Below are 11990 nucleotides of genomic sequence, written 5' to 3'. Positions count from 1 at the left end.
AACACAAGCTTGCTCCCTCCTCCCTATGATAACCTCTCACGTATTTATACATGGTCATCATGTCTCCTCTCAGCCTTCTCTTCTTCAGGCTAAACATGCCCAGCTCTTTAAGCCGCTCCTCATAGGGTTTGTTCTCCAGATTTGGTTAACCAGTTAAAATTCATTCGAAGCCCTAATCCGCCCCCCTGACTACAGGCTTGCATACCAGGCCCTTGTTCCTGAGGCCACGCCCCCACCAGGCTCTCATGGTGCTTCAACAGTGTTGTCCTCCTGGCGCGGGCCCCCACGTGGCCAAGAGACAGGCATGGGCTGACTTAAACAGCGCGGGAATCCACGCAAAGAGCGCTGCTTTTGGGCCTGCTTCACTGGAGGAGACGAGGGAGCGAGCGCGAAGCGGGCTGGCCTTCCCCTCCTCTCTTCTGGAACCTTCTCGCTGGCTGACTGACTGACTCGGAGGAGGTCCGTCTGCCGGCGGCGGCGCTGTGGAGGTTGAGGGGGCGGGACTTCCGGCGCCCAGCGGCGGAAACGGGCCCGCTTCGTCGACTGCGGAGGGGCCGCGCGCCAGGCAGGCAGGCAGGCAGGCAAGTAGTCAGGCTCGGCGCTGAGGAGCGAGTAGCCAGGCCTCGCCTCTGGACCCTCTGCCTCGAGGAAGAAGGGAAGACAGACGGAGGGAGGGAGACCCGAAGGGACTGCGTTGCCGCCATCATGACCGCCGAGGAAGGCAAGGCCGAGGAGATGAGCGCCGCGCCGGAGGGAGAGGCGGGCACCGACATCACCCCCAAGAGCGACGGGGGCGTCCTCAAGGTAAAGAAGGCCTCAAGGAGGCTCTTCAAGGGGGCAGGAGGGCGGGGGGGATCCATTCCACGCGCCCTTTCTCAGCAGAGGAAGAGGAGCCATGCAAACGACTCCTAGCTAAGAAAGGGGGTGGGACAGCAGGAAGTGAGAGAAATCTCTCTCTAGGAAGGGAAATCCAATCCAGGGGAAAAGGTGCCTCCACTGAACCTTCACCGCCAATTCTTGTTTTCCATAACAATCCCATTCGCACAGTGAGGTGAAATCTTCTGAACAGGGGCGCAGGCAGCAAAACAACAGAGGTATTAACCCTTTCCTGGGCATAATCTATCTATCTATCTATCTATATAATCAAGGCATAATCTATCTATATATATAAATGCTTTGTGCATAATGAGTACCTTAAAAACAAAAGGACAGATGAACGAAATCACACCAAATTTGGCAACAAGACGTCTCACATCACAAGGAGTGAACATAGAATCATAGAATCAAGAGTTGGAAGAGATCTCATGGGCCATCCAGTCCAACCCCCTGCCAAGAAGCAGGAAAATTGCATTCAAATCGCCCCCGACAGATGGCCATCCAGCCTCTGTTTAAAAGCTTCCAAAGAAGGAGCCTCCACCACACTCTGGGGCAGAGAGTTCCACTGCTGAACGGCTCTCACAGTCAGGGAGTTCTTCCTCGTGTTCAGATGGAATCTCCTTTCCTGTAGTTTGAAGCCATTGTTCCGCGTCCTAGTCTCCAAGGAAGCAGAAAACAAGCTTGCTCCCTCCTCCCTGTGGCTTCCTCTCACATATTTATACATGGCTATCTTATCTCCTCTCAGCCTTCTCTTCAAAACATCACTCAAAACATTATGATTTTGTCATTTGGGAGTTGTCGTTATGCCATTTTGTCATAATGATTTGTCATTTGGGAGCTTTCTGAACTCCACCAATGCTGGAATTGAACCAAACGTAGCACACAGGATCCCATGACCAACATAGGCATTGATGAGCATTGACCTTGAGTTTGGGAGTTGTAGTTCACCTACATCCAGAGAGCATTGTTGAGTCAAATAATGATGGATCAGGACCAAACTTGGCACAAATACTCAATATGCTGAAATATAAACACAGATGGAAATTGGGGAAAATAGACCTTGACATTTGGGGGTTGTAGTCACTGGGATGCACAGTTCACCTACTATCAAAGAGCATTCTGAACCCCACAAACGGTAGAATCAGGACAAACTTCCCACACTGAACCCGCATGACAAACAGATATAGTATCATAGATTTGAAAGCGACCCTTAAAGAAGGACAATGATATCTTGCATGTTCCAGGGTGGGCAAACCAGACACTCTCCACATCAACACTGACAAAGAAACAGCAAGAAATACCATTTACCCACAAGCATAAAGAAATCACATATATTGGAAACCAACACTTTCTCGTTACTTTATTTTCTAGATCAATAGACTGGGCCACAGCAATGCGTGGCACGGGATAGCTAGTCTATCTATATATAAATGCTCTGTGCATAATGAGTACCTTAAAAACAAAAGAATAGATGAACGAAGTCACACCAAATTTGGCAACAAGACGTCTCACATCACAAAGAGTGAACATCACTCAAAACATAATGATTTTGTCATTTGGGAATTGTAGTTGCTGGGATGTATGGATCACTACAATCAAAGAGCATTCTGAACTCCACCAATGATGGAATTGAACCAAACGTAGCACACAGGATCCCATGACCAACATGGGCATTGATGGGCATTGACCTTGAGTTTGGGAGTTGTAGTTCACCTACATCCAGAGAGCATTGTGGAGTCAAATAATGATGGACCAGGACCAAACTTGGCACAAATACTCAATATGCCCAAATATAAACACAGATGGAAATTGGGGGAAATAGACCTTGACATTTGAGAGTTGGAATTTATAGTTCATCTACAACCAGGGAGCAGGGGAACTATAAATCCCATTAATCTACAACCAGGGAGCAGAAGCCCCTGGTGGCGCAGTGGGTTAAACCCCTGTGCCGCAGGGCTGAAGACCAACAGGTCGCAGGTTCGAATCTGGGGAGAGGCGGATGAGCTCCCTCTTTCAACTCCAGCTCCTCATGCGGGGACATGAGAGAAGCCTCCCACAAGGATGATAAAAACATCAAATCATCCGGGCGTCCCCTGGGAAACATCCTTGCAGACGGCCAATTCTCTCCAGAAGCGACTTGCAGTTTCTCAAGTCGCTCCTGACATGACAAGTAAATAAATAAATCAGGGAGCATTCTGAACCCCACTGACGACAGAACTGGGGCAAACTTCCCACACAGCCCCTATGACCAACAGAAAATACTGGGTTTTCTAGGTCTTTGGTGACTCTTCTGACACCACCCTGGTGACCTCCCCCTCCTCCCGGGGTCTTGACTTCCCAGCTTGTGAAATGCTGCCTTAAGGCCATCCAGTCCAACTCCCTTCACCAGGGCAAGAAAACATAATCAAAGTCCTTCTGATAAAGGGCCATCCAGCCATTCACACACACATATATGTATATGACAGATGCAGTATCATCGATTTGAAAGGGACCCCTACAGAAGGACAATTATATGTTGCATGTTCCAGAGTAGGTAAACCAGACCATCTCCGCATCAACATTGGCATGAAACAGCAAGAAGTGCTGTTTACTCACAATCATAAAAACATTACATATATTAGAAACCAACACTTTCTCATTACTTTATTTTCCAGATCACCAGAATGGGCCACAGCAATGCTTGGCAGGGGACCTCTAGTCTATCTATAATTTTGCATATTTGTAAACTGTCCTTTTCACACACACACACCCTGAAGGGGGACTCTGAACGGCTTCACAACAGGCATTCATTCAATGCCAAATGATAAAAGCAATTAAAACAGAAAAATTACTAAAACATTCATGCAGGTTTGAAATCGTAGTCCAGGTCAGCTTTTATCAGGCAACTGGTAAAATGAAAAAATGAAATGCAAACATACAGAATGGGGGACGCGTGGCTTGAGAGCAGTATGTGTGAAAAAGATCTTGGGGTCCTCGTGGACAACAAGTTAAACATGAGCCAAGAATGTGATGCGGCGGCAAAAAAAGCCAATGGGATTTTGGCCTGCATCAATAGGAGCATAGTGTCTAGGTCTAGGGAAGTCATGCTACTCCTCTATTCTGCCTTGGTTAGACCACACCTGAAATATTGTGTCCAAGTCTGGGCACCACAGTTGAAGGGAGATATTGACAAGTTGGAATGTGTCCAGAGGGGGGCAACTAAAATGATCAAGGGTCTGGAAAACAAGCCCTATGAGGAGCAGCTTAAGCCTGAAGAAGAGAAGGCTGAGAGGAGACATGATAGCCATGTATAAACATGTGAGGGGAAGTCACAGGGAGGAGGGAGCAAGCTTGTTTTCTGCTGCCCTGGAGACTAGGACGTGGAACAATGGCTTCAAACTACAAGAAAGGAGATTCCATCTGAACATTAGGAAGAACTTCCTGACTGAGAGCCGTTCAGCAATGGAACTCTCTGCCCCAGAGTGTGGTGGAGGCGCGTTCTTTGAAGCTTTTAAAAAGATGCTGGATGGCCATCTGTTGGGGGTGCTTTGAATGCAATTTTCCTGCTTCTTGGCAGGGGGTTGGACTGGATGGCCCATGAGGTCTCTTCCAACTCTATGATTCTAACTGGATATCAGTTTTTGCTTATATTCAGGTGTGCTGAATATAAATATATGAATATATGACATCTATGGCTGGAGTTACACTTTAAAATGCACCTGTTTCAACTTACATTACAAATTCAACTGAAGAACAAACCCACAGAAGCTATCTTGTTCATAACTTGGGGACCGACCGTAATTAAAAGCATGGAAAGATGTTGTAAAAATGCCATATTAAAATATGTTTAAATTTGAGTGCAAAGCAGATACAATTAAAGCCAAACAATTATATGAATTAAATGTAAATTAAAGCCACTCAGCCATATTACTGGTGAGGAAGAAATGTTATTCGTTATGGAAATCTCTCAAGGCATGGTACAACAAATTCAAAAACATATAAACATAAAATATATACAATCAACTACATAGATAAAACACAATAATATAATAAAACTTGGACCAGACACAGAATTGACATATAGTAGCAATAGAATGTAAATCAAAACTCATGGTTGAATGCTGACTGAGTAGGCCTGCCAGGTAAAGCGAGGTAATAATAATAATAATAATAATTATTATTATTATTATTATTATTTCAGTTTAGCCAAGGGGCCTCCAGGAGAGTGGGGGAATAGTTTGGTTTCTGACTCAAGTGGATCCCACCCTTGAATAGATTCTTTTTAAAGTGCCTTATGCAGCGGGAAAGGGGGCTCCCGTCACAATATATCCAAAACAAAGAGGCTTTTTCAAGGGCAGCATGCCCACCTGGATTTCCTGAGGCCTGGTACTTGGGTGAGTATAAAGGTGGCAATGACTCAGGCAAGTACCTACTTAGCAAAGACATTACAAAGGTGTTAAATCAATCTCCTTTGCCTTAAAAGTGACATGATCTTATCAGTGTTGTCCATGCCTACTCCGGCCGGGAGGGGCGGGGGCAGCTGAAACCCAGTGATTCCTTGTTAGGGACAGGGTGTCAGGGGCAAATGCCTTGTATGGGTGGAATGTAGCCCTCATGGCTGAGTGGTTGCAACTGATTCAACCCTAATGTGCTGGGCAGGAGAGGAAACACTTCTCAGTTGGGACCTGAAGTTTCAAACTCCAAATCAATGTTGGCAACAAGTTTTGCCCCTAATGTCAATTGGCAGCATCTCAACATTGCTTGTTCTTCTGTGGACACATTACATCATTATCCATCTTCAGTTGTCATACCCAGAATAGGATACAGTAATCCAGGTGAGGTCTGACCAAAACAGAATAAAATGGGACTAGACACTTTTAGACACTTTACTCCTATTGATGCAATTTAGAGCTACACTGGCTTTTTAAGCTGTTACTATACCTCCCAGTTTGTGTCATTTGCAAATTTGATAAGGATGCCCACTATTCCATCAGCCAAGTAATTGATAATAATAGTGAAGGACACTAGACCTAGGACAGAACCCTGCAGCACCCCACTGGTCACTTCCCTGCAGGATGAAGAGGAGCCAATAGCAAGCACTCTTGGGGTTTGGCCAGTTAACCAATTCTCAGTCTACCTGACGTTATCAGTGTCTAGCTCACATTTTATTAATGTTGTGAGAATATCATGGGCAACCTTGTCGATGGTTTTACTGAAATCAAGCTATCTATAGCATTCTCTTCATCTACTGACCTTGTAACTAAAAAAAAGAAGATAAAATTAGTCTGGCATGAGTTGTTTTGAGAATCCCAGGTTGAAATTCCTTTCATAGTGTTTACAGTTTTTTATGTTTAATGATGTGCCCTAGAATCTTTTCAAGTATTGATGTCAGGCGGACTTGTAATAATTGTTTGAGTCTTCTTTTTTTCCTTTTGAATATGACAACAACATTTGCCTTCCTCTCGTCTGCTGGGAGTAATTCTGCTCTCCAGGAATTCTCAAAAATGATTGCTAGTGGCTCTGGAATTACGTCTGCCAGTTTTTATACCATTGGATATAATTTATTTTGCCCTGGAGACTGGAATTCATTTAAAGTAACCCAATATTCTTGTACTGCCTCCTTACCTATTCTGTACTGCATTTCATAAAATATTTACTTCATCACTGAACACCTTTCCTTTTGGGAGATGACTGAATCAAAGAAAGTGATGAGCAGTCCAGCCTTCTCTCTGTCCTTTTAACAGTACACTGTCTTTCCCCATTGCATCATCTGTTCCATAACCCCAAATTTGAGCACTCATTTCCTTATGAGAGAAGACCAAGGCAAAGAGGTATTCAGTAGTTCTTTCTCTTTTCTGGCCAGGTAACATTTTGCCATCACCTGTACGTAGTGACCCTACCATTTCCTTATTCTTTCTTTGAATCTGGATGTAACCAGAAAAGCACCTTTCATTGTTTTTAATCTCTCTAGCGAGCCTGAGCTCATTCTGCACTTTGGAGGTAGCAGCTAAAGTTTAGTGTGGGGGCTGGGTAAAGTACTTTGGCGGGCTGGGCCATAACTGAGCTGTAGAAGAATATAATCACTCCCACCTAAGGAATCCGCCATTTTCACTCCATTAACCAGGTAATCAGTATTGGCTAAGACCAGATCTAAAATACAGCACTCCTTGTAACTATCTGGACTATGGAATTTTCTGCAAGGCAAATGAGGAATGTATTGGACTGGATATTCTTAGTTTGTCTTCAATAAATATCAGGCTAATTGAAATATTCCATTATTACTACATCTCTCCTTTCTCAATGTGTGGGTGATCTGTTGTAGGAAGACATCATCCAAGTCCTCGATCTGATGTGGGAATCTGTGTTGGACCATGACAATGATGCCCTGTTGTTTCTTCTTTCTTTATATTTACCCAGATTCTTTCTACCTGGCTTCCAGGATTTTAGTTACAGATCTCTTGGCAGGTGTAAACATCCTCCCTGTCTTGTTTGGTCTGTTTTTCTAAAACCAATTATACCCCTGTATAACTTATTTTAGAGAAACAGACCAAATATATACCCCTTTATTACTACATTCCAGTTATGGGGCTCACCCCATTAGGTTTGAATGATGCCTATTTATCACACTTGCTTTGCTGTAATAAGAATTCAAGGTTAAATTAATATATTAATATTAAATTCTTCTATCTTTCTTTTTTTCAAATTATGAGCTGGCCATTTTCTGATTTATTCCCAATTTGAAATGTTCCTGTTTTCCATATCTCCTAGTGTTTTTTCCCCAATCCCAGCTATATCAATCATTGGAAGTTGTTTTTGAAAACTATCTAAACGCATTAATTAATTTCTGAATCATCTGTAAGTTTTCTTTGTCTCTTTATTTCAGAGTTTTATTGAATTAAAAACCCTCATAACGACTTTGCTAGCATCCCAGACCATCCTAATGTGGTTTATTTATGTTATCTTCAAAAATAGTTTTAGCTGCAGCTTTGTTTTCAAAGTCATTTTCTCATGTAATTATGATTTGTTAAGTCTCCAATTAAATGTCCCCTTTCTGTTGAACAACACCAGAGCAACAGAATTAAATGCAGAATGTTATTTTGATATTCACAAACATAAATCCTTCAATATGATGTACATATTTTTAAAAGAAAGTTTATTCATTTGCTTGGGCATATTTATATTTCCAGGCATCTTGAATTGTAAAATTGTTCATTAATTCAAAAAGAGGATTTTGGTGATTTGCCTTGACCTCCCTTGATCTTTTTCTCTGATGGTCTGTCCAGTTTGAGAGATATCAGTCCATTCCAGTCTCCCATCATTATCACATTTTATAGGAGAATTCATTAATTTCTGTTAGCAGTTTTTGATAAAAGCCCAACTTTGCTCCTGTAGGGGTATAGATGGCAACCATCAGAGGTTTTATCTCCATCCCTCATTGCCAATTATTGTCATGGAATATATATTTTAGGCACATTTCTTATTAACATAATTTACAAAAGTATAGGGGATGTGTCCCCTCAAGGGTGAGAATGTAAAACTAGTCTATAGCAGCAAAGGTTGGGTGTATTAATGTTAGTGTTTTACCAGTTGCTTGTCTATCCTCTGGGAGGGAGAAGAATATGCATATTATATTTGTGTTCACACATTATCTTTATTGATGGTTGACTTAGATCAGGACAAGATTCAGTGGTCCGAAATATGGAAACTTCTTTGTCTTTATCTCTTTGGCTGTTTTAGGAACTGACTGTTGGGGGGTTTGCCAGAAAGTCTTTGTTTTTTACAATTCCTGACAACCAGGAGCCGTAGTGGCGCAATGGGTTAAACCCTTATTCCAGCTGAACTACTGACCTGAAAGTCAGTGGTTAAAATCCACGAGACGGGGTGAGGTTCTGCCTGGCAGCTCCAGCTTCCCATGCAGGGACATGAGAGAAGCCTACCACGGGATGGTAACACATCCGAGTGTCCCCTGGGCAACATCTCTGCAGACGGCCAATTCTGTAACACCAGAAGCGACTTGCAGTTTCTCAAGTTGCTTCTGACATGATAAAAAAAAATCTTGCCAATCCAAGGACCAACCTAACATACAGGGTTAGCCCTTTAGCCCTTCTGCTGGAAATGAATTGATTACATGTAAGACCACTGTTCCTTTCTGTGTATACTACAGAAATAATAAAATCGGCCACTTCAATATTTCCTGGATCATTTGTTTCCTTGGCTGTTATACAGACTTACATCTCTAGGTTTGCTTCTCCTGATGGGGATACTGTAAAGCCTTCCTTTTCCTACCTGTAAAAGTGAGTGGGAAGAGCAATCCAACCAGAGTATGATCTTTCTTTTTTATTTTGGAAAAGAATGTATCACATGTAAAATGGATGCTGGTACTTAAAACGACATGGAAAGCAGCCAAAGCAGGAACACTGAGTAAACCGATTTCTGGCGTTTGTCATGACTCTTGCCAGCATAGCAGGCATTATGTTGGCAATTTCTTCCTGGATGTTGGTCTTCAAATCTTGTAGGGTCCTTGGACAGTTCACATAAACACGGGATTTCAAAATACCCCACAGAAAAAATCACAAGGGGCCAAATATGGAGAGTGGGCCAGCCACTCCAAATCCGCTTGAAAAGTAGGCCTCAACGGCAAAAGCGCACTCCTCACTGTTCCAACATATGATGGCGACTGAACTGTGTGAGGACAAAACTTTGTACTCCCGCCTCCTGAACGAGATCACTAGCGCTCTGCTACGTCTTCAACAGACTGAATGGCGCACATTTTTAAAAAGGAAGTTATGCTGCCTCACCCTGTAGTTTAAAAGGCACAATACAATTAAAAAAACAATTCAATAATACAGTGCAGATTAAGGTAAAAAACATTAAAATATAATAAATACACTTAAAATAGCCTTGAAAACTCACAATCTCTCTTCCCCCCCCCCCCCCCCCATCTCACTCATACTTTCATAGCAGCATGCCCCTTATCCTTCCCAAATGCCTGTTGGCAGAAGAAGGTATTGGCCTGCCTACAGAAGGGATGGGGCCATCCTGGTCTTTCTTGAGAAGGAGTTTCACTGTCTGGGAGGAGCCATCAAAAAGGCCACCAAACACACTTGAGCAGATGGTGGGACAGAGAGAAGGCCCTCTCCAGTAGATTGCAGGTGTTTACCAAGTTGTAGAAAGTGATACGGTACTTCAGATAACTTGGACCAAAGCTGTATAGGGCTTTTTAGGTCAATACAAGGTTACTATAGTTGTCTAGTTAAATTCTAATTGATGTTTTGTTTCCCTCTTCCCACAGGTTATCAAGAAAGAGGGTACAGGAACAGAAACTCCCATGATAGGTGACAAAGTGACTGTCCACTATACAGGATGGCTTTTAGATGGCACAAAGTTTGATTCAAGTCGTGACAGAAAAGACAAGTTCTCATTTGACTTTGGCAAAGGTAGTATATTTTGTGCTTTTGTATGTAAGAACATGATCTCTTAATACTTTGTTAAAAAATAATAATAGTGACACTCTTCATTTGTAATGTCTCTTCTCAACTTGCTGTGTTAGTCTTCCTTGTGCTACTGTTTTCATCTTGGAAATAAGATTTAATTATTGTCATGGGTTCCACAAATAATATAAAACAGATGCAAAACCATCTTTTAGAAGTGTAATTGCACAATTGTGGTTTGTTAAGAGGGCTTGGTACAGACTATTTTCTCACTTATTGCTTGGTTTGGCAGAAACAGACAAAGCCAATTCAGTATGAATTGTTAGGGCAAGCTCCATGTTGCATATAAATGCATTTATTGTACTGACACTACAATGCTCTTTAACATATTTCATTATGTTTCTTTGAAAGAGAAGAGGCAATAAACAACATTTTACCAATATTTAAGTTATAAACAGAATCCAATACCAAAATTAGAAAAGATAATCACAAATGTGTTTGATTTTTTTATTTCCTCTTTTTTGTTTCCCTTTCCCTATCCTCCTTTAACTTTTCCAAATCAGTGCAACAGTCTTACATGATTTTTTTTTACTGAATCTGCATATACAGTGGAAGGAAACCAACGAATATCTCTTTGGGTTGGAATCTTATCTTAAGCTATCAGGCCATTCCATAATAGGCAATAGAATCTTGCCTTTTCATTAGCTGCTGTAATCAGTTTAGCAGTTTGTATGTTTTATTGCAGTTGAAAGATACACTCCCACTAGACGATAAAAAACCTTTTTAGGATCAAAGGATGTTGTGCTTAATAGCATGTTAATTCTCAGGCTGGCAGGAGGAGCAATCCAGCACACATGGGGTCCTCTTGCATGTCACCTCGAACAGCAGGAGTCCAAGTTCTTATTTAGTACTGTTAAGGCCCCTCTTTCTCTGGAAAAAATTTTTTAGCTCCTGCTTAATAGTCTGAACATATTTTGACCCTCTGGTATCTGAGTTTTAATTTTAAGGCTGTGGAGTGAAATATATTGGATGTTGTGTAATTGACTGAAAGATTGAATTATCATGTGCGTATTCAGAAGACCTACAAGCCACTCTAAAACACCTTTGCAGAAGCATACGAGAATTTTGGCCTTTCACTAAACTTTGAAAAAAACAATCACCAGCCAATCCCCTGCAATGCCAAAAATACAGCTTAATGGTGTAACATTAGAAAATGTTGACCATTTCCGCTACCTTGGCAGCCACCTCTCCACAAAAGTCAACATTGACACTGAAATACAACACCTGAGCTCTGTGAGTGCAGCATTTTTCTGAATGAAGTAGATAGTGTTTGAGGATCAGGACATCTGTAGGGATACTGAGGTGCTTGTTTATAATGCTATTATCCTCCCAATCCTGGTATACGCCTGTGAAATGTGGACTTTCTACAGGTGTCACCCAATTCAACTCTTGAAATGATTCCATCAGCATTACCTCTGAAAAATCCTGCATATTTCTTGGGAAGACAGGCAGACAAATGTCAGCATGCTGGAAGAAGCAAAGGCCACCAGCATTGAAGCAATGCTCCTTCGCCATCAACTCTGCTGGGCTGGCCACATTGTCCAAATGCCCAAACACCGTCTCTCAAAGCAGTTGCTATATTTCCAACTCAAGAACGAAAAACATAATGTTGGCAGACATGAAAAGAGATTTAAAGATGCCCTA

The 11990-nt window shown here is 42.2% G+C and overlaps 1 protein-coding gene across 1 annotated transcript in view; it reads left to right on the top strand.

Annotated features, from left to right (window-relative positions):
- The first annotated feature begins 504 nt into the window (after positions 1 to 504).
- Positions 505 to 11990, top strand: part of FKBP4 (FKBP prolyl isomerase 4) — a 30978-nt gene continuing 19492 nt past the window's right edge. The window contains exons 1-2 of the mRNA XM_060778049.2: positions 505 to 804; positions 10148 to 10292. Coding sequence (XP_060634032.1) covers positions 706 to 804; positions 10148 to 10292 — 244 coding nt within the window. The 5' untranslated portion in view covers positions 505 to 705. The remainder of the gene's footprint in view (positions 805 to 10147; positions 10293 to 11990) is intronic.

This window comes from Anolis sagrei, chromosome 5, assembly GCF_037176765.1.
Source record: "Anolis sagrei isolate rAnoSag1 chromosome 5, rAnoSag1.mat, whole genome shotgun sequence".
NCBI classification, from domain to species: domain Eukaryota; kingdom Metazoa; phylum Chordata; class Lepidosauria; order Squamata; family Dactyloidae; genus Anolis; species Anolis sagrei.
The sequence above is the reverse complement of the archived record's forward strand: the minus strand, read 5'-3'. Positions and strand labels throughout refer to the sequence as shown.